Here is a 25,676-nt window from a genome sequence, read left to right as displayed (position 1 = left end):
AGACCTGCTCTTCTGGTAAATGTCGGATGCTGACCTTCACCTACTATTGAGCTGACACGACCAGGACAGGAGCACAGCGAGCTCTTCCATCTCCCCTCAATCAGAATGAGCCACTCCCCTGGCCTGAAACTGAAGGATCTCGGAGTGCTTCAGAAAACTCTTGCTCCGATAACAAGTGCAGACCTTTTCAAGCCGGATGACTGCTTGTGTAAGCCCAAGTCATCCATTCAGGTGAACAGGTTCCTCAGCAGAGAGGCCCGGATACGTGCACCGTCTTCTTTGAAGGCCAGTGTGGCTGCTCTTGGGATAGATGTGATTAGTTTCAGCACGGGTCGTCCGTCACCAGAAACATACCCTTTCGAACAGCTGGATTTGACCTTTTCAGACCCAGCCTTTCTGACGAGCTCTTCCTCTCGAAACGGCGACGACTACCCTGCCAGTGGGCCATTGCGGAGCATTGTTTACAGGAACGACCCAGACTCTTCAATCGACATCTCAATCGCCCTCTCTTACGGCTATTCTCTCGGATGCGAACAGCTGCTTCAATTTCTGACCACCCATATAACTCACGTACTCTGTCCGCCATACTCCGACTGGGAAATATGTCTTACAGTCGGAAACACATCGGCTCTGGAGATCGCTCTGCGCAACTTTGCGAATGAGGGTGATTGCATGTTGGTGGAAGAGTATTCGTATTCTGGCATGCTTGAAGCAGCAAGGGCTCTCAATCTCAATCTCGTCCCCATTGCTATGGACTCAGATGGACTGTGCTCCAGGGACCTCGAGGCCGTGTTATCATCGTGGGAGTCGTGCCATCCAGACAAGCCAAAGCCGAGACTCTTGTACACCATACCAACAGGACACAATCCGACGGGGATAACACAGCCACCAGGGCGTCGGCGAGAAGTGCTGGCCGTTGCTGACAAGCATGACCTTCTCATCATCGAGGACGATCCGTACTACTATCTCCATTTCTCCCAGGCGGGCACACGATCGGCAGCTACCCTCCTCCCATCATACCTCTCTCTTTCTACAGCAGGACGCGTGATCCGACTCGATACAACTTCCAAGATTCTGGCACCTGGGCTGAGACTGGGCTGGCTTACCGCTCCAAAGGCTGTTGTTGAGACTTTCCAAGCCGCGCATGACCTGGGAATCGTCCATCCCAGCGGGCTGAGTCAGGTCGTGGTCTACAAGTTGCTCTCCGAGGCCTGGGGACATGACGGGTTTGTAGAATGGCTGGCTCACCTGGCCGACGAGTACGGTCGGAAAGCCAGGTTGATGCTTCAGGCCATGAGACAGGCGCTAGGGCATAGGGGTCTCGAAGACATCTGCAGCTGGAAAGACATTGAGGCTGGGATGTTTATCTGGCTCACGATCGACTGTAGCAGCTACCCGGGTCTAGATCACACAGTCGAAAGTATGGCTGCGAAAGCAAGCATTGAGGAGCATATCTACACAGCAGCGTTGGAAGCCGGGGTGTTATGCTGCAGAGGCAGCTTCTTCTGTGTCCCGTCACTTTCTGTGTCCGCCGAAGCGCCGGATCGTGGCGATGGTGACCGTGACGGTGACGGCGCTGTTCCTCTCGCCCCGTCGAAACCCATCGTCTATCTCCGGCTGACGTTTGCGTCTGTCTCAGACACAGATCTGGTGAGAGGCATTGAGCGTCTTGCAACTGCGCTTCGGGAGGTGTTTGGTTTGACATAGGGTTGATTCTATTCATATTGCATCAAGTCGTCAATCAAGCAACCATTCCTGTCATAGTCGTCATACTGGACATCCAGAGTTCTCTCCTTCATCCGTACATGCCTCGAATAGACGAAAAATTCCGAAGATTTTACCAACCTCTAACCTCTCTTGTCCGTGAATGGTCCTTCACGCCCGATAATCATACCGTGACAGTGAATCCCTGCCGCACAGGTACCGGCAGAATTATATTACACTTCACCGCATCCCAAGATAGAATATCACAAGTACAAGTATCAAAGTCCCATATTTTCCTCCCAATAACGTAAAGACCCCCAGAAGCGGCCCCGACGGCCAAGTCAGCACTGGGCGATCCGATCGGTCGAGCCTCATTGTCGACCTAGTACTAACCACTAACCCTGCGAACCCGGGTTTCACTTCCCGCAACCCCCGACCGAGGGGCTTGTGGAAAATGTTTTTGCCAATTCTCCAGAAAGAAGAAACACGAAAGACGAATGGAGGTTGGATTGGTGGTTTATACAAGTTAAGTTTTTGCAAGGAAGAACAGGAGGATAGACGGAGTGAATACAGAAAAAAGAGAAGATAAAGTCTAATCAGGAGAGATACGGGCATAAACACACACAGAGAGAGACACACACAGACAGAGAGACACACACAGACAGAGAGAGAGACACACACAGACAGAGAGAGAGAGAGACAGAGAGAGAGAGAGAGACAGAGAGAGAGAGAGAGAGACAGAGAGACAGAGACAGAGGAGGATAGTACGTAGTAGGCTTTTAGCAAGTAGTTTTTGCATTTCTAAACGACTAATATTAAATCATGACCCTTGAATCATGACCCTTGAATCATGACCCTAGATTCCGGCATCCATGGTCCATCTCAGATCACGGCCGAATCGGACTTCAATCTCCACCCCGCCAAACACTCCAATGGCGGCATATAGGTCCGCTTCGCCCATGAGGCCATCGACGCCCTCGTCGCGCACGTCGCGCTCCTCGTCGATGGGCCAGCTCCAACGCGGATCGGTGCGGCCTTGTCTGGTGATGAATGCGGTGGTGTTGACTTTGGTGTAGGGGGAGTTGGTGCTATTGCCTTTGCCATTGCCTTTGCCATTGCCTTTGCCATTGCCTTTGCTGTTGTCTTTGCCGGTACCGTTGCCTTTGGTGTAGGGGGAGTTGGTGGTGTTGCCTTTGCCTTTGCCGTTGCCACTGCCGTTGCCATCACTGTACGGTGGGATTGAACTTGCAGCCACTGCTGGACTGGGCTCAAACGTCATGCCGACACCGATGGTCTCGCCCTCTTGGAAAGCATTGACAAAATCCCTTCCTCCCCACGAATCATTGACGAACCGTCGTCCATCGTCCCCATGCACGCCGATACTGGCGCGGTGCCAGCCCGGCAGACGCCACGGCGGGTACGGTTTGGCGGCGAACCCGATTGCCACGCCCGACGACTCATTGACGATTCTGCGCACCACAATCTCGAAGTAGATGGTCTTGGTCTTGGGTTTCTGTTGGTCGTGGCTGTGGGCGTGGCCGACCAACGGGTTGTCTGTCGCGGCAAAGTATAACGGGAGACTGGATGTGATGATGGCATCTTGCTGGGCGGGGGTGGTGCGGATGAGCCAGGAGGTGGATGCAGGTTGTGATTGTGATGTAGACGTTGTCGTTGTTGTTATATTCCTGGGTGTGGAGGAGGAGATTATGTCGGTTGAGGTCGGTATTGGCTGCAATGTGAACCCTCTGGCTATAAGTGGCCGAGGCGGTGTCTCCAGCGCGATCTCTCCTCGAGCCGCGAGCGCGTGTAGGTTCGCTGACGGCCGCGATGGCGTGTAGACCGGGTGTGCGGCGCACCACTCGTGAGCGCGGGCGGCCGAGTCGTAGCTGGCGTTGTTCGTCGGGCTGTAGTCCTCTGGGAGGGGCGGGGGCGGAGGGAGGAGCGCCGTGTCGGGAATCACGGTCCAGTCGTGGTATGGAGGTGGGTTTTGGTTGAGGTTTGGATCTGGTTCTGGGTATGGAGCCATCTCTGTTGGTGACACCTGCCCGGCCGTACCAATATTGGCTCTTCCGGGCGGTGGACCTGGTGGCGGGCGGAATGTCTGGTCTAAGGCAGAAGAAGCAGAGAACGAAGGTGGCGGAGCAACTGGAGGTGGAGGTGGAGGTGGGAATCGGGGGGTAGTATTTTGGTTGGTATTGTGGTTGTTGTAGGAGGCCTGATAACCCTGGGATGCTGGAGGCGGGCCGGGCGGAGGTTCATATTGCTCGTCAGACATTGAAAGATTCCAGTTCTGGCTGTGGCTGATCTTTGGTATCGTGCTTGGGAATGGTGACTGCGACTGTGACTGTGACTGTGACTGGCCTTGACCTGGAGTTGGCTCTTGAGGGTGATGTCGAGACTGGTGTGGATGTTGCTGGTGCTGGTGAAGCTGGGCATTCCCAGATTCGGCCTGGCTAGAGACTGCGCTGGGACCGGTGGAGGTAGAGGCAGAGGTAGAAGATCCCACGTCCAGCTTCCCCCGGAGTAACTTGAAAAGGCCCATCGCACCAGGTAGTGGTAATATGTGAGTGAGTGATGTCTAGTGGAGGATTTGGGGATCTTGAGATAGGGAGGACCGCAGTGCGTGCACAAACCACAGACCAGGGCTAAGGCGTCGGGAGGCTAAGGTAGTGTTGTTCGTGTTGTTGGCGCCTGGTTGTGCAGACAGAGATATGGACCCAGATACTGTAGCTGTAAATGGATAGCAGTGACGGTAGAACTGGTGACGGGTTACAGTACATACATACATTACTCTAAGGTATGTACTCCGTCCATCATGGCGCAGGTTAAAACAAGCTTTCCACTGCTGCGCTCTAGCGTTGCACCGGCACCACCCTCTTATCCTTATGTAACCCCTTACCCTTAACCCTTACCCCTTAACCCCCTAAACCCTAGCCCGAGGCCAGTGCTAAGGGACCCTTGGGCTACCATGTATGTATACTGCAGAGTGGTAAGGGGAAGGGTAAGGGTGCGTGCTAGACTCTAGGTAATGGCGGTATATTCAATAACTACTTCAATTGTATCAAGGAACACTCTGGCTCTCTCTACTGTGGCCTCAAGAGGAGTTCGAGCTCGGTTCAAGGATGTGTTACCGGCGCTCTCCGCCCATATGATATATGCCTACATGATATATCCATTGAAGGTGCCTGTGGGCTGCTTTTCCTCGATGGACTTCTAGATGGGAAAGAGGCGTTTTTGATATCATCAAGTACAATGGGCTCAATGAGAGGCCATCAGCTGAGGCCGATGGTTGTAACGAGTGCTTTGCACAACAATATCTAGAAACCAACGGATCTGCCAGTTTATAATCCCCCAATGCCAACTCAGACTGCAATTACCGGCAGGCCTCTTCGTTCCCATTGTCTCGCAAGCACACTCCAGTCCTGACCCGGGCTATGCCAGAGCTCTTGAAGAAAGGTAAAGAGGTTGTTATAGTGCTCGAAGCCAGTACTTGTGGATAACATTCGACACAGGTCACTGACGGTAGCCATGCGCTTTTGCTCTTGCTGTTTGTCGCCGCAGCTGCAAATCCCGGCAATGAAAATGGGCCATGCCAAGTTGTGCAATGAAGCGTTGATATCTTCGAATTGGTTGAGCACTTGGAAAAGTCGGGCAGCGTGGTGTTTTTCAACTTCATCGCTGTCGCCATCGGATAGGTTCAGGCGCTTGCAGGCGTAAAGCACACCGGCATAATGATATGTCTGGACCAGTCGGACAAAGTCCTGCCTGACCGATCTGCTGGATGCTCCGATCATTGGCCCGGCCGTCAGCAACGTCGAGCCGCGGGCGAGCTCGAAATCTTGCTCGAGATCTGAGAGTGAAGGGCGGGAGCGGGGAGTGGCTGAGTGCGGTCCACCGGCCAGTTCTTGCAATGACCCGATCGTGATCCGATGCAGGGTGTTCAGGAAGTCTCCAAACAGAACATCTCCTCGGTCCGGTCGTGGAACAGTGGCATGCTGGACATGCTCCAAGTTGAACAATGTGGTGCACGCCAGGATGTCGTAGCTGGCCAGTTGATTCTCGAGAAAGACTGTCAGCTCGTCATCAGGAGCCCTCTTGAGCGTCACAGTATTGATCAAGATCCGTGCCGCTTGTCGGTGTGATTGAGCGAGAGACAGCTCCGACCCTAGGAGTGAATGGTTGGAGAGGGTGAGCATGGCCGCGAGCATTGCTTCAGCCTCCCTGTCCTCCCAGATGGACTCTGTGTGCGTCATGTGCCGCACTCTTTCGGTGATCATGCGGATGGCAGCCTGGCCCGCAGACTGTGAGAAGGTGGGATCGAGGTCCGGGTCCGGGTCATGCGGCATGTGAGCTGCCGAAATGGCCAGGATGGCAAGGCGCAGTAATGGATGCTTTTCCGCCAACGGAATGACAAGCCGTCGGTATCCGTTCTTTGCAGAGTCCAGCCAGACCATCAGAGGGGCAATGGCAGAGGCATAGTGGTCTGTTAGACGGTGTACCATGTGCTCAGGTAGAGGACGGGTTAAGCAGGACAGCTCATTATAACTCCTTGCTCGAAACATGGCGGTGTCACTGTCAGAGATCTGCGTTGACGTTGATTGGGAAGTATCCGGCGCCCCGAGACCCTTGTATCGTCCGCGAACTGCGATGCCATTTGCCCATCGGAACTGGGGTCCATATCCAGGACATTCGAGGCCTTTTTTGACACACTTGGTGCATGTTGGGAGCGTGCGGTCACATCGAATACGCCGCCTATTGCAGATTCGACAGTCTAGACGTCGATATTAACGAAAGGATTTGGAGAGCGTTTGAACATTGAACAGTACACACACACCTTTGGGGGCAAGTAGAGTTGCCTCCCCAGACACCATCACATCAGCTGGGATTGGGAATCATGGCCCGCAGACCGCGGTGTCCGATTGGGATTGGGATTCCTCGCCTAGGCTCAGGTTGAAGACTTCATAACGCTTGAGAGCAAGGTGGACGGCGAGATTGGTTTGCACCTGTAGATTAGTGTAAGCACCTGTAGCAGACATCCAGGATGCACAGATCTATTGATCAAGAGGTCAAATTGATAAAGCTCCGAATGCAACTGATAGCAGCCTTGCGGCGCCAAGAGGTCACGTGAAGAGCGCAGCCTTGTTGACGTCTAGGCTACTGGTCTTCCAGTCTTTTAGAGGAACAATAGCACTCTTTCTTCAGAAATGGCAAAAACTTTTTCCACAAGCCCCTCGGTCAGGGGTTGTGGGAAGTGAAACCCGGGTTCGCAGGGTTTTTCCGGCTTTGGCTTCGGATTTGGTGCTCGTTCTTCGCTGGTTGGTGATAACCCGGGTTCGCAGGGTTAGTTACTGAATTGAATCGCATCGCTGGTTGGCATCAGTCCGGGTTCGCAGGACTAATTTTATCGAGTGAGTTGCTGTTGCTGTTGCTGGGCCAAATACTCCAACCCGGGTTCGCAGGGTTGGGGGGTCGAACTTGAGAACTTTTCGGTCGGTCGCCCAGTGGTGCAGTGCTAACTCGGCTAACTGGGGGTCTTTGCGTTATTGAGGACATATTTTCGGGATTGGGTTAATATACGTATTATTATTATTCTCTTTCACTGGCATGGTATTATGTGAAGGTGAAGGTGAAGCTAAAGGTGAAGGTGAAGGTGACGCTAAGTGAAAGTGAAGGCGAGGCTGAGGCTGAAGGTGAAGGTTGGGCGGCCGCCCTAGCTAATTACATAGAGTTACAGTACGGTGAATGAGGAATTATTATAAATGACTAGATCTGCCGCTCCTATTTACCGAACCGAGGGTCGTTCCGTTGGCCTTAGGATCCCTGTAGTCCTGTCCGTTGGTCTTAGGCTTCCCTGTTGTCTTGTGTTATACGGTCGAAAGGAATAGATGCTAGATCCCACCTACAGCGAGCAGTGAGAATAGAATCAAAGGTGGAGAATAAGGCTGGGGATGCTCCTAAGTTTGATATTTTTACCATCAGTAGTACTGATCCCATCGACTTCTTGACAAACATCCACAGTAGTACTGATCCATCCAGACTTCTTGATAAGCATCCATACTTGTCAATCCTGTCAACCCGACCGTAGACAAAAGACAGCTTACACCTCAAAAATATCCTCACCGACCATTTCGCGCACCAATCTGACCCATTTCCGGACTTCGTTCTCGACTTCCTCATCATCATCCTCTAGACTCTCGTTGACGTAGACCATGGTCTCACCACTTCCGCCGACGCCCTCGGTACTGGTGCCGACCACCACATTGTTGACCCACTCTTCGCCGACGTCCTCGGCCTCCGTGAGCGCGAGCTGCGTGCGGATCGCCGCCAACCTCACTCCCGCCGACGTATCGTGGCGCAGCTGGCACAGCCCGTGGTTCAGGGCATGATGGTGCGCAGGAGTGTCCTGGGTGGCGGTCGCCAGGCCTACAATGGTGGGGATGACATGATTGAAAACCGCCATGCGCAGCGCTTTGGGCGATTTCGAGGATGCCAATGTCAGTTGCGAAACGAGGAGTGTCGACAAAGGCGAGAAGTGTGACGGCGCCGCGAAGAAGCTGTCGGCATCATGGGCCAGTGCGGTCGTGAGGAGGGTCAATGTCGACTGGTACAGTCTCAACTGGTCCTCGGTCATCGTCCTGGTCGTGGCCTGGTGAGACTCAACCACCGACTGCAGCACCTCGTTCGCCGCGTCAAGAACATAACTCGCGTACGAGGTCACGATGCTCTTGAGCGTGCCGAAGAGATGTTCGCCCAGGGCGAAGAGACTGGTCCTCCGCGCCGTCCTGGCTTGGTCGGAGAACTCGGCACCGCCCAGGTCGGGCGCTTTCAGGGCCCAATCGACCCAGCTCTCGAATATCGGACGGAAGGTCGAGTCATTCAACTTGTAGATGAATGTGATGCTCACGGCGTGCAGTCTCGACTCGATCGCGTCAATGTCGTCCGGTGAGATTTCGAGCTTAGTCTCCTGGCTCGTACTTGTCAAAGACAAACGTCGCAGGTCCAGAACCTGCAGGATGAAAGTGGATATCGTCTCGGCCGCACGCACCACGGTGGACTTGGAGTTGCGCTCGACGGATTGTGACAACAGGTCTATGTACTCGGTGATCGCTTCGACTTCAAACCCCACGTCGTCCGAAACCGCCTTCCATGCTTGACTGAGGCTGGTCGCGATCGTGACCAGATCGCCCTTGTGGGCGAGCAGGGTCAGAGTCTCCGTTCTGGCCTCTTTGCACGATGCTTCCATCTTGGCCATGCAGGAGCGGTATGACAGTTCCAGGATCTCCACCACATTCTCGTCGGAGACCATGAATGCCACATATGATAGGAAGGATGCGATTAGCGTGAATGCAGCATTATGGAGTTCTTCATTTCTGCCACCGTCGGTGAGGCTGGCCCTCAGGAGATTCAGGACCTTTGGCATAGCCTGAGGCACAATCGGTACCGCCGCCTCCTTAAGAACTTCCAACATTGAAGCAAGGCAGAGGAGCGACATGATTTGCGTCCTCGAGTGCTCGGAGCTCAGGCCACGCTCTCCCTCAATCAGGATTGACGAGGCGGAGATGATCGTTTCTGGGCTCTTGCGTCCATATGCCTCCACAAGCCGGTCCAGACAAGCGATCGCGGCGTGCCTGAATACTTCGTCCGAAGTGGTTCGGATAATGGTCTCGACAGTCGGTAGGAAACTCATGGCCTCGGCCTGAGTCTTGCTGTCCTTGGAAGGATTACGTTGAAGCTGAGCGGCTAGGACCCTCAGAGCGAGAGGCGGAAGCTCCGGATCTCCAACAAGTTCCATCTCCTGCAGAAGATCGGGCATGATACCCAAGAGCTCAGCAAGCGAGGGCAAACCCAGTAGAGCACTCAAACACTTCCTCGTGGAAGAAGATGGTTGCCCTTTCAGGCTCTTGAGCATGGCCAGAAGCCCCTGCAGACACATTCTATACTCTGCCCAGAATGGTTCAGTCTCAGCCTTATCCATTTTCTGTAGTTTCTTCACTTGAGCTTTCAACACCTTCGTGTCGAGCAGTCTCCACGCCGTCTCCAGAAGAAGTACAGAAATTTGCTCTTTCTTATCTGTCTTGGTAGATTTGTTCACGTCTAAGAGCGGTTCCGCATTGTGAGGATTGTCGCTGAAGATATCCCTGGCCAGCGCGAGGATCTTTCGGTGCGTCAAGAGCTGAGATGCCGCCGGCAAGTCTGCAGTAAGGACCGACAGGAAGGACGACATGTCCTCCTGAGGTCGTCTTGATGCGAGTAGCGCGATCATCGCGAAAGCAAAATCGTCCGCTCCTAATCGGTCCAGTAGCCTTCTGTAAAATGCGACCCGTCGATGCTGTGGGATATGATCGTAAGCGGTAACCAAGCTCGACAGAAGACTGGACGTGGCGTGGACCAGGTTGTTCGCATCTTGCCTTTTCAGAGTACCCACCAAAGGCGGTACGATCTGATCGATTGCCTGGTTCGTAACGTAAACAGACCGCTCATCGTCCCTCGACAGTATGCCGGTACCCATGAAAGTGAAGATAGGCATAATGGTGTGCAAGATGCGATCCGGCGCTATCGAAGCCAGTGATGCCAACAGCAACAGAGCCGTAGCCTGAACTTGTGGATTTTCCGTTGATCGAACACAATCGGTAACGAGGTCAGCACGAATACTCGACATGTCGATGTTTGGTTTCCGTGTTTCCCTCGCCTTGTCAGTGATGGCCAGGATGCTGCTGAGACACAATGTGAGGAGATACGGGGATTCGGACGTGCTTTTCTCTCTGAGTCTTCTTAGGGTGATCAAGAGATCGAATAGACCCCCGAGCAGCTGAGGATGCGTTTCTGGTTTGGAGTCTTCAACCAACTCAAGGGCAAGGGATAATCTGGAATCGGCGAGGTCCAGTTGGACAACCATGTCTTTCGGTATGCTTTCACGGCCATGACTGATCCTGCGTCGTTTCTTGGGCGGTACCTCCATCTGCATTTGAGCAAGTCCGGAGCATGCGTGGTCGAGTAAGCCGGCAAGAACATCGGTGGGGTGAGTGGCGGAACGCAGCACTTGCTGACTTCCTGCCGCTATGGTCTCATCGTCGGAAAAGGACATGTCAAAGAGAAGTTTGGCTGCCGTAATCTGGGAGTCAGGCCGGACGTCTTTCCAAATTGTGGCAACTCGGTCAAAAAAGGCCTTCACCAGGCCAGGCCTGAGCTGCAACCTTTCTCTTTCGAGCGTCTCAATTGTGTGCTCAACGGCCTCCTTGTCATGAGCATTGATGAGTTGGACCACCGTGGAGTCGACTTGGGCTAGACTCAGGCCTTCAGAACCCGCGGCAGATGTGGCCTCGGCTTCGTTTAGAGACGCCCAACGTCTGAGGACCGGCTGAAGGGTTTTACTCGTGGTGGCACTGCCGACCTTGTGAATACCGATGAGCAGGTTCACAATGCCCAGTTGCACTTTGATCAGTGGGCTGTTCAATGCGCAACCGGTCAAGAGTTCGAAAAGATCCTGCTTCAACGATTTCTTCAGCTCCACATTCACCACCTTCGATCCGACAGAGGAGGAGCGTGAGCGGCTATCAAAGGCATTCTCCACCACCCTCCTGATGTGAGAGGGGTCTAGAACACATTCCTCCAAGTTTTGCAGATACACATGCGTTAAGAGCTTCTTTGCGTGAGCAGAAGGCACGCGCTTCACGTTCGTCATCGCCACAGCATCATATTCAGCTTCCGGGTCCTTTTGTTGGTCGCCGTCTTCTTCAAGGCTCTGTGACATGCAGTTCTGAACGACAAGGAGGCAAGATGACGCGGCTCGCCGTAGCGGCTGGGCTGGATCACTCAGGAAGATGGTGAGGTAAGGTATGAGAAGCTGAGTGTCTTGTCGAGACCCCTGTTGGAGGGTCTTTGAAAGAAAATGAAGAGCTGCAGAGCGCTGCGAGTCTGGATAGTCGCTACAAGCAGTTCTCAAAAGAAAGCTCGTGAGAAGATCGGAGGGCGTTTCAGTTTGCGGCTGCCATAGTGGAAGACTCTCAAATCTTGCTAGGGTGGACTCTTTCCGATAACACAGCGTGAAAACCTGGAGAAGTTGACTGAATAACGGGGAGCGTTTATTTGTCAAGAAGGATAGCTCGGTGGACACCGTCGGCAAAGTGGCCAACATAGAGTCAACGAGATCATCATTCGACTCTGTTGGCCCACTGATTTCGTCAAGGCCCACTGAGTTTGATTCTAGGAGATTTGGGCCATCCGCTGGCTCAATGGTCCCTTGAATGATAGCCTCAACTTCCGGCAACGACCGACCTGACAGTATCACTGCTTGAGGGAAGGCGGCAGAGAAGGTAGGCATGTCATTCAATCTCTGTAGGGTTCGAATAATCCCCTCTTGGATCACCGAGTCCAGAGAGCCCGCTGGGGTGGTGCTTGGTAATTTCCGGAGTAAGGCAGCAAGGAAGCGGCTTGTAGCAGATGGTTCCACAAGATTGAGACTGAGGTCGAGTAATTTTTCGACGAAAGGGAGCCTCGAGCTCAAGTTCGAGTCTTTCAAGCGGGTGAGTGATGAATTGATCAGTGATTCGCATAACGCATCCACAGGCACCTGTCCTTGAACCTCGAGCATGAGAGAGTCTAGATCCCGGATTTTCAAGAAGACCTCGAGAGAATCTCTTGAGACCCTGCGCTCGTTCTTTCTTGAGACCAGGACGCATAGACAAGCCAGGGTTGATTTTGGGTCGGCTTCGCCGTTTGTGATAAAGGGGGAAATGGCCTTGATTATGGAGTCAACCACACGGTCCTCAAGACTAGAGTTGGTTGCTAGCACAAGGGCTATCGTAAAGCAGGTGAGGGTCATCTCAGGACAAGCCCTGATCTCTAGACCTTCATCCAGAATGGGGATAATCTTTATTAGCGCATCCTCCAGACGCTGCCTCTGAACCTCTTTTCTCCCACTTTTGACTTGGTTCAATCTTCCGGTAATCGCCTCGACCACCACGCTGCCCCAGAAGCGCAAAAGTTGAGGGTGCCCCGCTCCTTCCTGACAGACTCGAAGAGTATAGTTGTTCAACACGGCGAAGAATGAATCGTTGTGGATGGCGCTGTATACGATGGCATGCCGGGGAACATTCGCCGCGATCTTGTGATATGGGCCGAGGAATTTCCACTCGTTGGTGATCTTATTCGCCGGAACTATGCTCAAGATGTTTCGGAACACTGGGGTTTCGTGGTAAGGCAGGAAAGTCGTGAGGAGGGCGTCAGTGTCGTAGACATGCACTCGAAATCTCCTGACGAGCCACTCTACGGCTCTGATTCCGGGGCGCAGCAAGACTTTTGATCCTAACAGTGCCAGACATCGCTCAAGGACCACCCCTAGAGCCTCATTCTGTGATCTGCTCAATTGTTCTCTGTCTTGGTCTTTAGCCTGTGGACTGTAGAGATTCAGTTCGAATTCTCGCAGCCTCGAGTCCAGCAAGCACAACTCTTGAAACCCCTCGAGGCATATCAGATATATTGTCTCCCAGTCCTGTTTGACGGCGACGGCTCGGTCGAAGATGAGGGATTCGGCGTGCGCATCTCGGCGGGCGCGCAGGTCTAATTCATTCGTAGAGTTTGCGGCGATCGTGCGCAACTGCGCAGCGAACGTGGAAGTCATAGCAGCGTCGATGCTGCAAAACCGGGGTGTTCTTCAATCATCAGCCCAGATATGGCACGTCAAGTCGTCCTCCGCCCAGCCGCAGAGTCGTGAACGTGAGAAGTGGCATAAAGCATACAGCTGCAGGGACTTTAGTCGTTTGTAAAAAAGTTCCCACCGCCAAAAAAAGTTTTGGAGAAACTTGACCGGCGTTTAAATCGGACATAATTAGCGCCAAGCCACGAGTCATTTGTAGATGATGGAGCAGCCATCACGAGTCAGGCATCTATAGCTGGCAGCTGGCAAGATACAGATAGATACGTGAGGAGGCCACCAGAGGGAGCATGTTGAGTCTTGACAGTCTGGTCGTTGTAATATTCCAGCACTGATGCGGACATCTGGAGCTACACTAGTCGAGATCTTGCTGTACGGATACTGGAGCCACCCCCTTTGAAATCTAGGTCAGTGAGTGTTACATCTTGACCTGTCTCCGTCTCCGTCATCTCAGTGGGACTCCGGCAACTCGATGCGAAGTCTCAGGCCTCGATCTTGCATACTTTCATAGACTCGCTCCAGGCCCTCGTGACTGAGACCGTCTCTCAGAATCTCCTCTGAGAAGGCCAGCATGTACAGTTCTTTGGACCATGGACAAGCCCTCAATGAACTGTAAAAGACGTCTGCCAGCTTCTGAAGCTCGTGGCGTCTTTTGGATTCGCTGGCGGGCCTGCTTTCCTTCGCCACAGGCTTCTCACGGGGTACAACAGAAAGCTCCCACATAACATATGCCTTCCAAACAGCCATGCAATGATACCCTTCTGCACCCTGATCAGTGGCTCGTCTGAAAGCCGAGCGAATACTGTGATCCGTACTTCCAGCGTAGGAAGGCCTCCTCACTTCGGTTAGGAGATCGAACATGCAGGGAATGATGCTGCTGCTTCCCCGATCCACCTGCTCCTGTCCCGGAGCACGGGCATCGACCTGACGCAACCGGTCGAAGAGTCCCGATTTTTGAGCGTAATGTTGCTGCAGCATCAGAAGACGAAGATTGTCAGGAAAGATCCGAACTGACTCTCTCAATATCAAACAGTAATCCCCGGGCTTATAGGGCCTGCTGAACGTCGTTGCATGAGAGTGAAGGAGATAGGCCCGGTGCTCGTGGACAGTTTCCACTACGGGGGCGTCTGATGCCCATCTTCCAACGAGTGCGTTCAGACAGCTTTCGTATACCTCCAAGGCAGCTTCGAGATCCAGGCCCTGGGTGAGATATTTGTAAATGACCAAGACATCAATAACGGCTGGAAGCATCTGTGTATCGGGTTTGGAAAGATTCGCTTCAAATTGTGTTTTGATGTAGACCTCGGCCTTGATCTGTGTCGAGATCGATTGGGGCGTGCGAACACTTGTACTCTTCTGTAGTTTGGATAGATCAATTTGGCTGTCTGGCAACATACTCAACAAAACTTCTGCATCATTAAATCTCTTCTTTAACAGGTAGGAGTATGCCCACTCGCGCCAGAGAGGAAAGGCACTGCTTTCGACATCTTGGCCGAGAGATCCGCGCATAGATATTGCGGTTGACCACACTCTCTCTGCAGCTTCGAGATTGCCTGTTCGATACTCGAGGACGGCATATGTATTGTAAAGGCTCAGACTGTTGGGCCTTTGCTTGAGAAGCGCTTTTGCTTTTCTCCTGGCAGTTTTCAGGTCCGCTTGAGCTTCAAGGGCGATAGCATATTCAGCCAGTAGTTCGTCGGGTTCTCCGTCCCGCCCCCTTGTGGCCAGTTGGAAAAGGAAACGCCGCAGAAAATCGAAATATAGCTCTGCCACTGTTCGAGAACTTGACAATCCATTTAAAGGCATCGAGGGTTCACCGTCGAGGTCCTGTGGCGCGATAGACAGTGTCCATTTTTCTGTGCAGCGAGAGTGGTTGAAGACAAAGGGATCTCCTTGCCAACGCCTCGATTCCGGAAGGGAAGATAGCACAGGAAGGCCGACAAACAGTAAAAAGGCGTCTTGAAAAGCCCTCAGGCCTTCGCTTGTACTTGGGGAGAACAGGAACTCCCTTACATCGGAAAAGAGGAGAACCCGGTATGGATCAGTTTCACTTACTTCGTCCAGAGTACGCGCCGGCAATCCTGAACATCGCTCCTGATCATCTTCAGCGGCTGCCCAAGTAGCAAAATCCAGGCCAGGCATACGAGAGTCCTGCCTATCGGTATTTGGTCCGAGTTCGGGACTGGTAATGGAGTTCCACCCAGTAGCTCCTTCTTCGCCAATTCGTGCAACCTCGCTGGCCCAGAACCGATGAAATGATTCAAGCGGGTCCTCCGATACTGGCAGCTGGGGACGGAAAAAACAGTATTCGAACAAAGCTTGCCAAATCCCAACGGCCCGTTCGGTGAAGCCGGACTGCCACAGGAATAGAGTACACCGGAGAAGAAGGTAGATACAATTTGAGTCTCTTTTGCGCCCTGGCGCAACGGCCCGGAAGATTTGGAGACAATCCTTGTAGACTTCAAGACAGTTTTCGAACGTAAACCTGACTTGATTACTTTGCATGAAATTGAGGTAGAGAATCCACAAGTCAAAGGAAGCGTCTTTGTTGAGGAAAGTCCGCCACTCCGAAGCCTGCTTCTCTGAATCCCAGATCTTGCTCCCTTCGTGCATCAGACCCAGAATTAGGGGTTGGCGCTCTTCATCACCTTTGATATGAGATAGTGCCTGTCGGTAGAGTGAAATCTTTATGTCGATGAGGCTTCGCCCAGACGATAGACCGAAACTTCGGGAGTCATTCTCGCGACTGAAGGACGTTTGTTGATAATCAATGAAAGCGAGCCACACCTTGGGATCCTGTGGATGCTCAACGGTGGCTCTGGAGAGTTCGACGTGCCGTTGGTGGACCGGGTCGCTTTTGAAAGTTTCAAATGCATCTTCCATCTCTCCATCTGTTTCCAGATCGGAGATGGAATCATCTCCGTCCGTGTCGGAGACCTGTTGGTCGCGCTGCCTTGTTATACGTCTCCTCTTTCTGGAGTATCCATGCTCAAACCTCAAGAAGCTCTTTCCTAGATCCTCTTGATTGTCGGCGACTGGCAGAGCCTTCAAAGGCGCAGGATCCTCGGTGACCACGCTTGAGAGAAGAGACTGCCTACGGACTTTTCGAGTTGAATCAAGTTCCACATTTTCAACTTCATAACGGGTTTCCGTTCGCGAAGTGATGCGGTATTTTGGACCAAGACCAAGCAGAGCACCACTGCCGGAGACTCGATACCGTGGAATAGCATAGCGGTCCGGGGACCCATATGCCAAATTTTGACGGTCCCCTTTTCGGTCTACCACGAACAGGGAAGATTCATGATCTCGATGGATCGCCGGATCTGGCTTGTGAGTTTTACTGGGCCGTTGGGTTGGACCGGAAATAGGTGCAGTAAGCTGAGGCATCTTTCGCCCAGATCGAGGACTCTCATGCTCAAATGGACGCATAGTCAGGGACGTTCAGATATTGTAGTACTCCGTATGGCGACGTGTTCATAGTGTATCAGGCAGGAAGGAACCCGTATTTAGACCGTCTCCGAGACATCCTAGGTCGATCTCTATACCTTTATACTAGCTCATCACATCAGGATGTTTTGGTGAATCAGTGTACCGATTAGAAGACATCGTTGGCACCCCCTGCGGGCTACCTACCTTATGTAAGAGGTCGAGAAGATGCCCCAATGCCAAGAGCAAGTTAAGTAAGGCACCTGGTATTGTAGTATGCATCACGTGCCGCAACCCGACAACGTGTCTCCTCGGTTCCTCTCCCAGTCTGGCCTGCGGCTTGCAGATGAGTCTTCGTGGTAACCACCCTGAAGAGGAAGGACAGTGTAAGATACAACCAAATTGGCCCTCTGTTTGATTGAACACTGAGGTTGCAGACGCCCGTCCATGCATGTCCGCATGAAGGCCTAATGGCTGCAATAATGGTCAATCAATCCCAGATTCGAAACTCGCCTATCGGGATGGGGCTTAGGGGCTACCCTAAAGCAGAAGCCACGAGAGGCCTAAGCCTCCTAAGCCTCAGGCTTGGGGGCTCGAGGTCGCCCTGTGTGGGCTATACGCCCCCTGAGCCCGCCTACACAACAAGCATCCTTAGCCCCTTAGCCTCCTCAGCTGGCTCCTTAGACGCTTGATTATTTTTTTGGGCGCTTGGACATCGTGGCTGGCTTCGTCGCTCCCTTCCTTCGGCCGACTCCCCCGGGGGTTAGGAGGGTACTGTAAGTGCGTGGTAGGTGCGTGGGGTTAGGTCACTAGCACGCTTAGGGATCTTCAATTAGAGCGCAAAATCAAAATTCGATCCATCGGCGTGCTCATCCTGCGCATGCCAATCCGGGGCACGTTGTCACCGGTGTCACGGTACTCGCCACTAGCCCTCTCTTTCTCGTCCATACCAGCATTGCCAGCGCTGCGCCCATGCCATGGATACACCTCCTGTGAAGAGGGGTTCTCCGCCCTCCGTGGAGCGTGGTACTCCCTCGAAAAGGATCAAGACCCTACCCGAAGAGCCGACGCAGTACAGCGATGCCGTGCGAAAGAAACTCGCCGCCACCTCCCGCACAGGACAGGCCTGCGATCGATGTAAAGAGCGGAAAATGAAGTGCGACATAGATCCCATGGCCTGTCAGCCTTGTCGTCAAAAGGGTCTTCGATGCTACACCACCGACCGTGTCACCGGCCAAGCCAGAGAAAGAGGAGAAACAAGCCGGGCGGAAAACGAGCTGCATTTCCTGAGGGAACAATTGGCTGCGTATCAACACAGGTACGGCCCTTTGCAGAGGCCCGACACCAAAGATCCGGTACCTGCAACGATCAAAGAGCCTCCTCCTGTAATCGGCCCATATCCCACCGTGTCTGTCCCAGATGCACGCTACGTCGGGTGGCCTGCGCCGGACCACTCAGAGCCACTTGAATCCGGCCCCGTTAAAGGCACAGTGGTCGACATCATGGACGGTACAGTTGATATAAGTGCGTGGGATTGTGAGATGATGAGGGACTATCCTCCAACCACGAGGAACAGATTCAACCTGTCCAGAACATCCATTACCAACACAATAGCAGGATATCAACGGGTCGAAGACCCTAAATTGCCCCCCAGAGAGGAGGCCTTGCGCGACGCCAGCCATTTTCTAGTGATCATGTCGCAATATGTCCCAGTCGTTCATCGACCCAGTTTCCTGGAACTAGTGCGAGATTTCTACGCTCGCCCGACCATGTTGACGGCAGCCGAGCGTGTGCAAGTGGTAATGGTATTTGCCATTATCGCCCACCAGACAGCGGTTAGAAACCACTACCATTCAACCGAGAAGTTTGAGGACTCACATCGCTATCTACACTACGCGTTGGGGTCCTACCGCGACCTGTGGCACGACCGTTCGCTCGCTTCCATGCAGGCCATGGCCCTGATCATTGTACATTTTCGTAATCTCCCCAAGCCAGGTGTCTCATGGACATACAGCCACAAAGTGCTCGTGCGAGCCATTGAGCTGGAGTACCATCGTGATCCCGACAAGATCGATCTTCCCGAGGGCGAGAGAGACCTCCTTTCAAAGGAGCTCCGAAAGAGGGTCTTCCATTCCATACTGGGCATATGTGTGACGACGGGCTGCAGGGTGGGTTCGCCGGCTCCGTGGCAGTTCCAGCACATCGACTTGCCGCTTCCCAGACCACTTAAGGACTCTGAGCTGTCCAAGGAGGGTGTTTCCTCTGACCTCTCGGGCCATTGCGATTTCTGGCCCTGCCTCCACCTGGCAAAACTTCTTCCGTTACTCACAGAACTTCATAATAACATCATCTCCGTGAGGAGGCCGGCCGCTACATATCTTCGTACTGTGAACGCACTCAACACGAAGATCAACGCCTGGAAACTAGATTGGGACGAGTCGATCAAGAACGAACCTAAACACGTCAATATCACAGTGGCTACCCTTCTTATAGAGACATGGGCTGCGGAATATCAGCTGAACCTCTACCATCCAGCCTGTTGCACCAGTGACGATCCTGAAGTCATGGATCGGCATTTAGACATGAGCCACAAATCCGCAAAGCGTCTACTACAAAACTTCCACATTCTGTCAAGCAAGTACAAAGGCGTCGACTTTACCTGGCATTCGACTTTAGCCTATGCCACCGGCTTTGGGATAACGTTGTATACCTACAGGCGGCGGAAAACATTGTTGACCATGGAACAATATGAGGCCATGAGGAACGAGCTGAAAGGCTGGATCTCCCTCATGGCCTATGCGGATTTGGTCTTGAGTAAGTCGATCTCTGAGAGATGGAAGAAACTTCATTTTAACAATACCCATGTAGGGACTGGCAACCATCTAGTTCGACTGTTCCAGCCTCGGGTGCGGGCTCTCGAGGAAGAATACCGAAGGGTCATGGTCGATGCCGCCCCTAAACCCCCGAACAGTATCCAACCACCTTCCTTCGTCCCTGTCAACGGCCCCGGCATCCCTCTTCGACACAAGCTCGAACTGCTCAATCAGGCACCCAGTCTCGAAGCCGAGACTTTACGGCGGAAACATACACTCCCTCATCCCGTCTTCATACATTCCCAGGTTCGGCCACAGAGCCAGCCACAGTCTCCATCGAACCAATCTTCATCGCTGCAGCCATGGCCCTTATCCATTCCGTTCCTGGCACAGCCGCAATCGCTGAATCTGGGTCATCCAGCAGCAGCGAATCCCTCGTCCCCGATATATCCGGCCTTCGGCCAGTCTCCGGCCGGTGGACTTGCTACGCTGGCTTCTCCGATCCAGTCGATCCCGACATCGTTGGCTTCGCTGCTCAACAATTCAGGTGGGCTGTATGTCAACTACCCGTCACCATCTCAGACACAAGATAGCCTGGGTGTAGGTGGCGGTGGGGGCGGCGGCGACGACCCCGTTATGAGCTTCTCACCCAACAACCATTACTTGGACGGACCGGGTCCTACGGTCTGGCCGCTGATAACCATGCCACCTGGGCAGCAGTCATCGAACTAAAAGGTGTGGTGTAATCGGGAGTGCCAGTCCGGCCCGTTGGAGTGGTGCTGGTCTGTTTTGTAGGATCGGACTGCTTCTGACTCAACCCCGTGCAGTGCAGCCTTGACACATGAATGCTTAGCTGCCAATATTACCTTGTAATTTTTGCAAGAGCTGAGGAGCTGATAGTACCCCATTAGACACAAAATATCCCTCAGGGGCCCGAGATATGTTGCTGTAATAGACACAACCACCGGTTGACATTTAATCCATTAACTGTTATTGCCTATTACAATTACAAGCGAGAAATCCGTTTTGGGCAATGATCCTATCCCTCTCTCTCTCTGGCTCATCCACACACTACTGACAGATTCTGCCCATTCAAGCCAACACATTTTTGACCACTTCGGCAAACGTCGTGTTCCGACCACTGCTATCAATCACTTCGCCACTGACCTCCTGGTACGCTCCGTCCCAGAACATTGCGCCGGCCAGATTTCGCAGCCCCATCGCCTTGACGCGCTGCAGAATGGTCTTGTACGTGGCGACGTCCACGTAGCCACTCCCGGCGCCGGCGAATGCTGGTGTGCCGATCAACAGTCGTGGCGCGCTGATGCCGTTGTTGACATTGAGGAAGTTGGACTCAGGCGCTGATGATGCGCTGGTCTGCGGTTGTCGTTTAGGCCGGATACGCATGCGCATGCTTGGTGTGCCGCCAGTGCCGGTGGCAGTGGGAACTGTGTCGCCGGTATCGGTGAGCAGGTCATCAGACCAGGCCTGGAGCGACGCGAAGAACCCGTCAGCGTTCAATTGGCAGGATGGGTTGTTGTAGAACTGGACGCTGAAGAAGTCGATTGACCCAGCTAGTTGGGATACGGGGATCGAGGCGTCGGGCCGCGGGCACTGCGGTGCGGCGGAGAGGTAATATGCTTTTGAGGTGTCACTAGTAAAAAGCTGGCGAAGGGTTGAAGCCAGGGTTGGCAAGTAAACTCCGTTGGATGGGGTTTCGTTGTCTAAATTTGGTCGCATGCTAATCAGTACAGATCTTGATCTTAGGTGCTCGCGTTGCTCGGTTCAGCGAGGTACGAAAGGGTCAATCAGCGGTACGTGTGCTTTGAGTGCATGGGTATGTGTTCTTACCGATGTCAATACCGTCCAACACGACGGTCCCGTATGGCCGTAGAGCTTGCAGATTGGGATCAGCACCGCCCAGGAACAAACTCCACAATGTATGTGCGGCCTCGACGGCTTTCTCTTCGCTTGCCATGTCCAGATCCCCGAAGGCCCCGCCGAGACTGAGCAGAACCTTCTTTCCCTTCTTTTGGCACCTGTCGATCTTGCTGGCGAAACCGTCACCCACGCAGTCGAGCAGTTTCATGGCCCCGGCCGCTTGTTGTGCGGCATTGGGTGCCCAGCAGTTGGATGCCATGTTCATGGCTGGGTATCCTCCATCACTGAAGAGTGCTGTGACAAAGGCGATAATGACCATATCAATGGAGTCATCACCGCACACTTGGTCCAGGGAAATGACGGGCGTTAGGTCGGTTTGCGAGTAGTAGACGACGTTGAGGTCCGATGCTTGGGGGTTGAAGGAGTAGGTCACGGCGGGCAGTGAAGAGGTGGAGGTTGATCCTACAGTAGTCAGGGATACTGTAACCCCTGGTCCTGTTGCGGTCGTGGTGGCGTGGATCGCTGCTGATGTTGTAACAGAGACTCGTGTGGACAAACGAGTGATGGGTAGGATTGTCGACTGCAAGGGTGGCGACCCAGACTGCAGAGCGCCGATGCCGAATTGCGACGATATCAATTGAATCAGCTCTTCCAGCGAGCTCCCAAGGCTCGCTACCAACTGCGATAACTGGTCAGAGAAATCTTCTGGTGACGAGGGCCGCTGTGATGGGGCCAACGGTTGCCAGTAATTTGGTCGTCCGAACCCAGCATCTCGTCGGCTGGGTTTGGAGCCTGACTGTGCGAGGTAGTCTTCATGAGACTGCCGCATGGCATCAAGAACCTCTTCCAACGAAATTGCAATGTCTCCCCAGCTTCCTTCCTGCGCGAAGGTCAAATTGAGGCATAATGCTGAGGCTATCAAGAAGAGGAACAGTCTGCGCAGAGCAGCCATCGTGTGGAAAAGACCAAAGACAAAGCTACAGAGGAGCAGTTCGGACCGTTGAAAATGAAAGATGCCGACTTATACCGTGAGCTGGTCAACATGGCTGGTCATTCATTCCAAGACAGTGCCATACCACCAATGCGAGGAAGTATGGGCAACTTCGAGGGAGGAATTTGATACTGCTGGTCACCCTTGCGGTCTGGCCAGTGCACGGTTGCATTCCAGCAGAATCATAACCCGCCTCGGGTCGTCATCTCAAGCTTTGCATGCCAGGATCACCAGCTTCAAGTCGATGATAGAGATGGCGCAAGACCAAACTTCAAACTCATGCTCTCAAGTTCTTGAATGGCCATGATGACGGGCCAACAGGTGTCTGCCTGCAGCACCGGCATGGTTCAATGCGGTCTACGCAGCGTATCCCCTTCAAGACGAGTTCAATCATCATAAACGAGAAGGTATATGTGCGTAAGGAGGGATGTTACAGTTCGCCAGTGTTGCGGTTGGTGTTTTGCTGGCATGCAGTGAAATGATCCTCCGTACTGAGTACATAAGGTAGCTACGGTACCTGCAGGTGCCTACCTAACTGCGTTTGTGTGTTACAGCGCAGGCGGCCGCCAGACCAAGATCTCAATTGACTATTTACCGGTCCGGATTTCCAGACACAGCCTGAAAGTGCTGGAATATCAAGACAAGCGGCCGTGTACCTCCCGTGACAATTTGCTGCATACTTGTTGGAATTTCTCCTGATGTCTTACTGCCCTTGCGTTTCCAGACCTTGTCCCTCTCTTGAGCAGGGATTGCTGAGCACCTCTCATGAAGCAACGCCGTCCTCTGAAATGACCACCAAAACAAGTGGGCGCGGATCTGTGGCTGAGACTCAAAGGAGAGAGACAGCCCTCATCGTGGACCGGGCGAACCAGCTTACCCCTTTCGAACGATCCTTTCATAGCTGCTGAGGCCATCTCCGCGGTGAGAGAGACTTACCGCCAGTCCTCCGTAGTCTGTGCGATGGGTACTACTATTCCCCTTCCTCCTATACTCCGTACACTGTACGGATACTGATTGTTGGTGTATCCAGGGTCGACATTAACCGAATAGCACCGACCCAGCGTCCTCCGACTTGTTCCGTTGCCCTGTCCGATCCTTTGTGTGGTGGATACATTTAGACTTCAGTTGGCCCTGCATGATAAGTTGGGCCTGCCCCTGCTTTTCCAAAGTCACTCGACTCAAACACAGTAAGGTGAGGGAAGAGAACAACTGCATACTCCCAGCTGCAGCTGGCTAGTCAGTGGGGACCTCTCGCATCCATCATTGAAATCAACTCTCTTTCGCCAGGCCGCTTCAAGTCAGCGTTGCATGTCCTCCAAGCTGATGCTACATGAAGTCCAGGACAAAGGTTGCGACTGTCCATCAACCTATACCTGCCAGGCCAGGAGCACAAGTACTGACCGCCACGACCATAAGGGAGGTCGTCGTGTCCTGGAAAGGCAAGAGCGGATACTGTGGATTTTGTGACTCCGCCATTGTGCTTTGAAGCTGCAGAACTGTCATGTAGGACAACTAAATGGTGAATTCAGGCACTCAACCCTCCCGTCACACCATCCTTTCTTCCTTCAATCGAGCGGATGGCGCTTGAATGGTGGCCCGTCTCGAGTTCACCGAGAGCCAGAGCCATGAGACAACGAGACGGCACAGTCCACATCGTCCACATCGTCCACATCGTCCACATCGTCCACATCGCCCACGTCAAGAGTCCGCTCGCTCAGCTATGTAACGTTCCAGCGGATTCTCACCTTTGGTCTTGGTCTCTATTCAAAGGTCCGAGCACCTCTCACCAACACGATCTACCAGACCAGCCCAGACCTCTCGTCAGCGCCGCACGTGACCTTGCTGGTCATTGCAGCCTCGTTGTCCGGCGGGTTTGAGAGATCCTAGGCCACGAGCATGTCAGGGTCCTTCCAAGCACACCGCAATCAGGCTGCACACGACCACTGTCTGTGGGGCAAGATCAAGACAGGGCTGTTGTTCTACAGCATCATCACACAGCATGAATCCTCAACATCGTCTACTTTACAAATGACTTGCACCGCCGAACGAAGGCCTGACAACCCGGGGTTAGCGGACAGGCCAAGATCGGCAATTGCGTAAGACTCCGGAGGCTGAAGGTAGTAGCCCCGAGCCGTCCCGTGTGTCGGTGATGCTGTTGCCAGCATTGATAGCGAACTCGCCTAACAACCTTGTACTGAGCAACTAACCAGGGATCAAGCCTCCTGTAAGGTGACGGGGGTGCCTCGAGCTATCAGGGTTGAGCAAATGGTACGTCTCGAGCAGGGACTGGGTCACGGACACAATATTTTTACATGTCACCAGCCTCCTTAGCCCTTCCATTTGCGGTACATCGCATAAGCAAGCTCTCGGGCACCGCTCGGTGCGCATAGCCCGATGGCGGTAGATCTCAAATCCAGCCGGGAACGTGGAACAACTCTGATGTTGGCCAGCCGACATGGAAGCTGGCCCAGCGTTGCATGGCATGTCTGAATCAACTCAATGGCATCGCCCTCCCATTTCCGGCGAGGCGCATTCTTCGACAAGCATGCCCCTTGTACTCATCTCTGATCCGACATACGAAACCTAATCTACTGTGCGGTGTACCCACCATTTTTAACTCTGATCCTGGCCTGAATGGGGTCTTGTTCTGTCTGTCATATGATGTTAGAGTCCCTCACGACTGATTGCGATCACAGCAGAGTTGCACAATGCACATGGCACGGAAATACCTGATTAGGGATCCATCCGGGCACCTGCAACTCCATCATCTCGCGATACGGAATCGTTCTCTCTAAACATGCTAGTTAGTCAGTCACTAACGGCGAGAGTCCAGAGCTAAAGTACTATGTAGTACTCCAAAACTGCGCTCTGTCAAGACTCACGCCGTCATGCAAGCCACATCACATATCACACGCCGTTCCCTGTGAGGTGTCATCGTCCAGAACACTCCCAACCACACTGCATGGCATGTGTCCCTAAGGGCATCGGTAGGTACTTTTGCCGCGAGTGTTCCGTACGAGATATGGTGTACGGACAGTGTTATCGGGTGCGCTGCTTTCAAATGGGGGTACACCGTCCCGCATCAAAATAGGGCGGACGGAGTCACAGGTACGCATACCTACAGCCTAAGAGCCCCAACGACTGGCCATGTTCAGTCCCTCATTGCGGAGCAGGAGCCTGAAGGCGGAGTAAGAAAACTTCAGGCTTG

General features: G+C 53.3%; 7 protein-coding genes across 7 annotated transcripts; 2 read left to right on the top strand and 5 right to left on the bottom strand.

The window, feature by feature from the left end:
* Positions 1-105: 105 nt before the first annotated feature.
* A1O3_04331 (uncharacterized protein) lies at positions 106-1,707 on the top strand (the record flags this gene model as incomplete). The annotated part of the gene is made up of 1 exon (XM_007734461.1): positions 106-1,707. The coding sequence occupies one exon, from the start codon at positions 106-108 to the stop codon at positions 1,705-1,707; it is 1,602 nt and encodes a 533-aa protein (XP_007732651.1).
* Positions 1,708-2,560: 853 nt separating this feature from the next.
* On the bottom strand, positions 2,561-3,730 carry A1O3_04330 (uncharacterized protein; the record flags this gene model as incomplete). The annotated part of the gene is made up of 1 exon (XM_007734460.1): positions 2,561-3,730. The coding sequence occupies one exon, from the start codon at positions 3,728-3,730 to the stop codon at positions 2,561-2,563; it is 1,170 nt and encodes a 389-aa protein (XP_007732650.1).
* A 1,336-nt stretch (positions 3,731-5,066) lies between these two features.
* On the bottom strand, positions 5,067-6,206 carry A1O3_04329 (uncharacterized protein; the record flags this gene model as incomplete). The annotated part of the gene is made up of 1 exon (XM_007734459.1): positions 5,067-6,206. The coding sequence occupies one exon, from the start codon at positions 6,204-6,206 to the stop codon at positions 5,067-5,069; it is 1,140 nt and encodes a 379-aa protein (XP_007732649.1).
* A 1,595-nt stretch (positions 6,207-7,801) lies between these two features.
* Positions 7,802-13,324, bottom strand: A1O3_04328 (uncharacterized protein; the record flags this gene model as incomplete). Its single annotated transcript, XM_007734458.1, has 1 exon — positions 7,802-13,324. The coding sequence occupies one exon, from the start codon at positions 13,322-13,324 to the stop codon at positions 7,802-7,804; it is 5,523 nt and encodes a 1,840-aa protein (XP_007732648.1).
* A 483-nt stretch (positions 13,325-13,807) lies between these two features.
* A1O3_04327 (uncharacterized protein) lies at positions 13,808-16,744 on the bottom strand (the record flags this gene model as incomplete). Its single annotated transcript, XM_007734457.1, has 1 exon — positions 13,808-16,744. The coding sequence occupies one exon, from the start codon at positions 16,742-16,744 to the stop codon at positions 13,808-13,810; it is 2,937 nt and encodes a 978-aa protein (XP_007732647.1).
* Positions 16,745-17,760: 1,016 nt separating this feature from the next.
* Positions 17,761-20,328, top strand: A1O3_04326 (uncharacterized protein; the record flags this gene model as incomplete). The annotated part of the gene is made up of 1 exon (XM_007734456.1): positions 17,761-20,328. The coding sequence occupies one exon, from the start codon at positions 17,761-17,763 to the stop codon at positions 20,326-20,328; it is 2,568 nt and encodes an 855-aa protein (XP_007732646.1).
* A 360-nt stretch (positions 20,329-20,688) lies between these two features.
* Positions 20,689-22,429, bottom strand: A1O3_04325 (uncharacterized protein; the record flags this gene model as incomplete). Its single annotated transcript, XM_007734455.1, has 2 exons — positions 20,689-21,320; positions 21,448-22,429. The coding sequence occupies 2 exons, from the start codon at positions 22,427-22,429 to the stop codon at positions 20,689-20,691; spliced, it is 1,614 nt and encodes a 537-aa protein (XP_007732645.1).
* Between the last annotated feature and the right edge of the window lie 3,247 nt (positions 22,430-25,676).

The sequence above is a fragment of the Capronia epimyces genome (assembly GCF_000585565.1).
Source record: "Capronia epimyces CBS 606.96 chromosome Unknown aczIQ-supercont1.3, whole genome shotgun sequence".
In the NCBI taxonomy this organism is placed as follows: Eukaryota; Fungi; Ascomycota; class Eurotiomycetes; order Chaetothyriales; family Herpotrichiellaceae; genus Capronia; species Capronia epimyces.
This window is presented reverse-complemented; position numbering and strand designations above follow the sequence as displayed.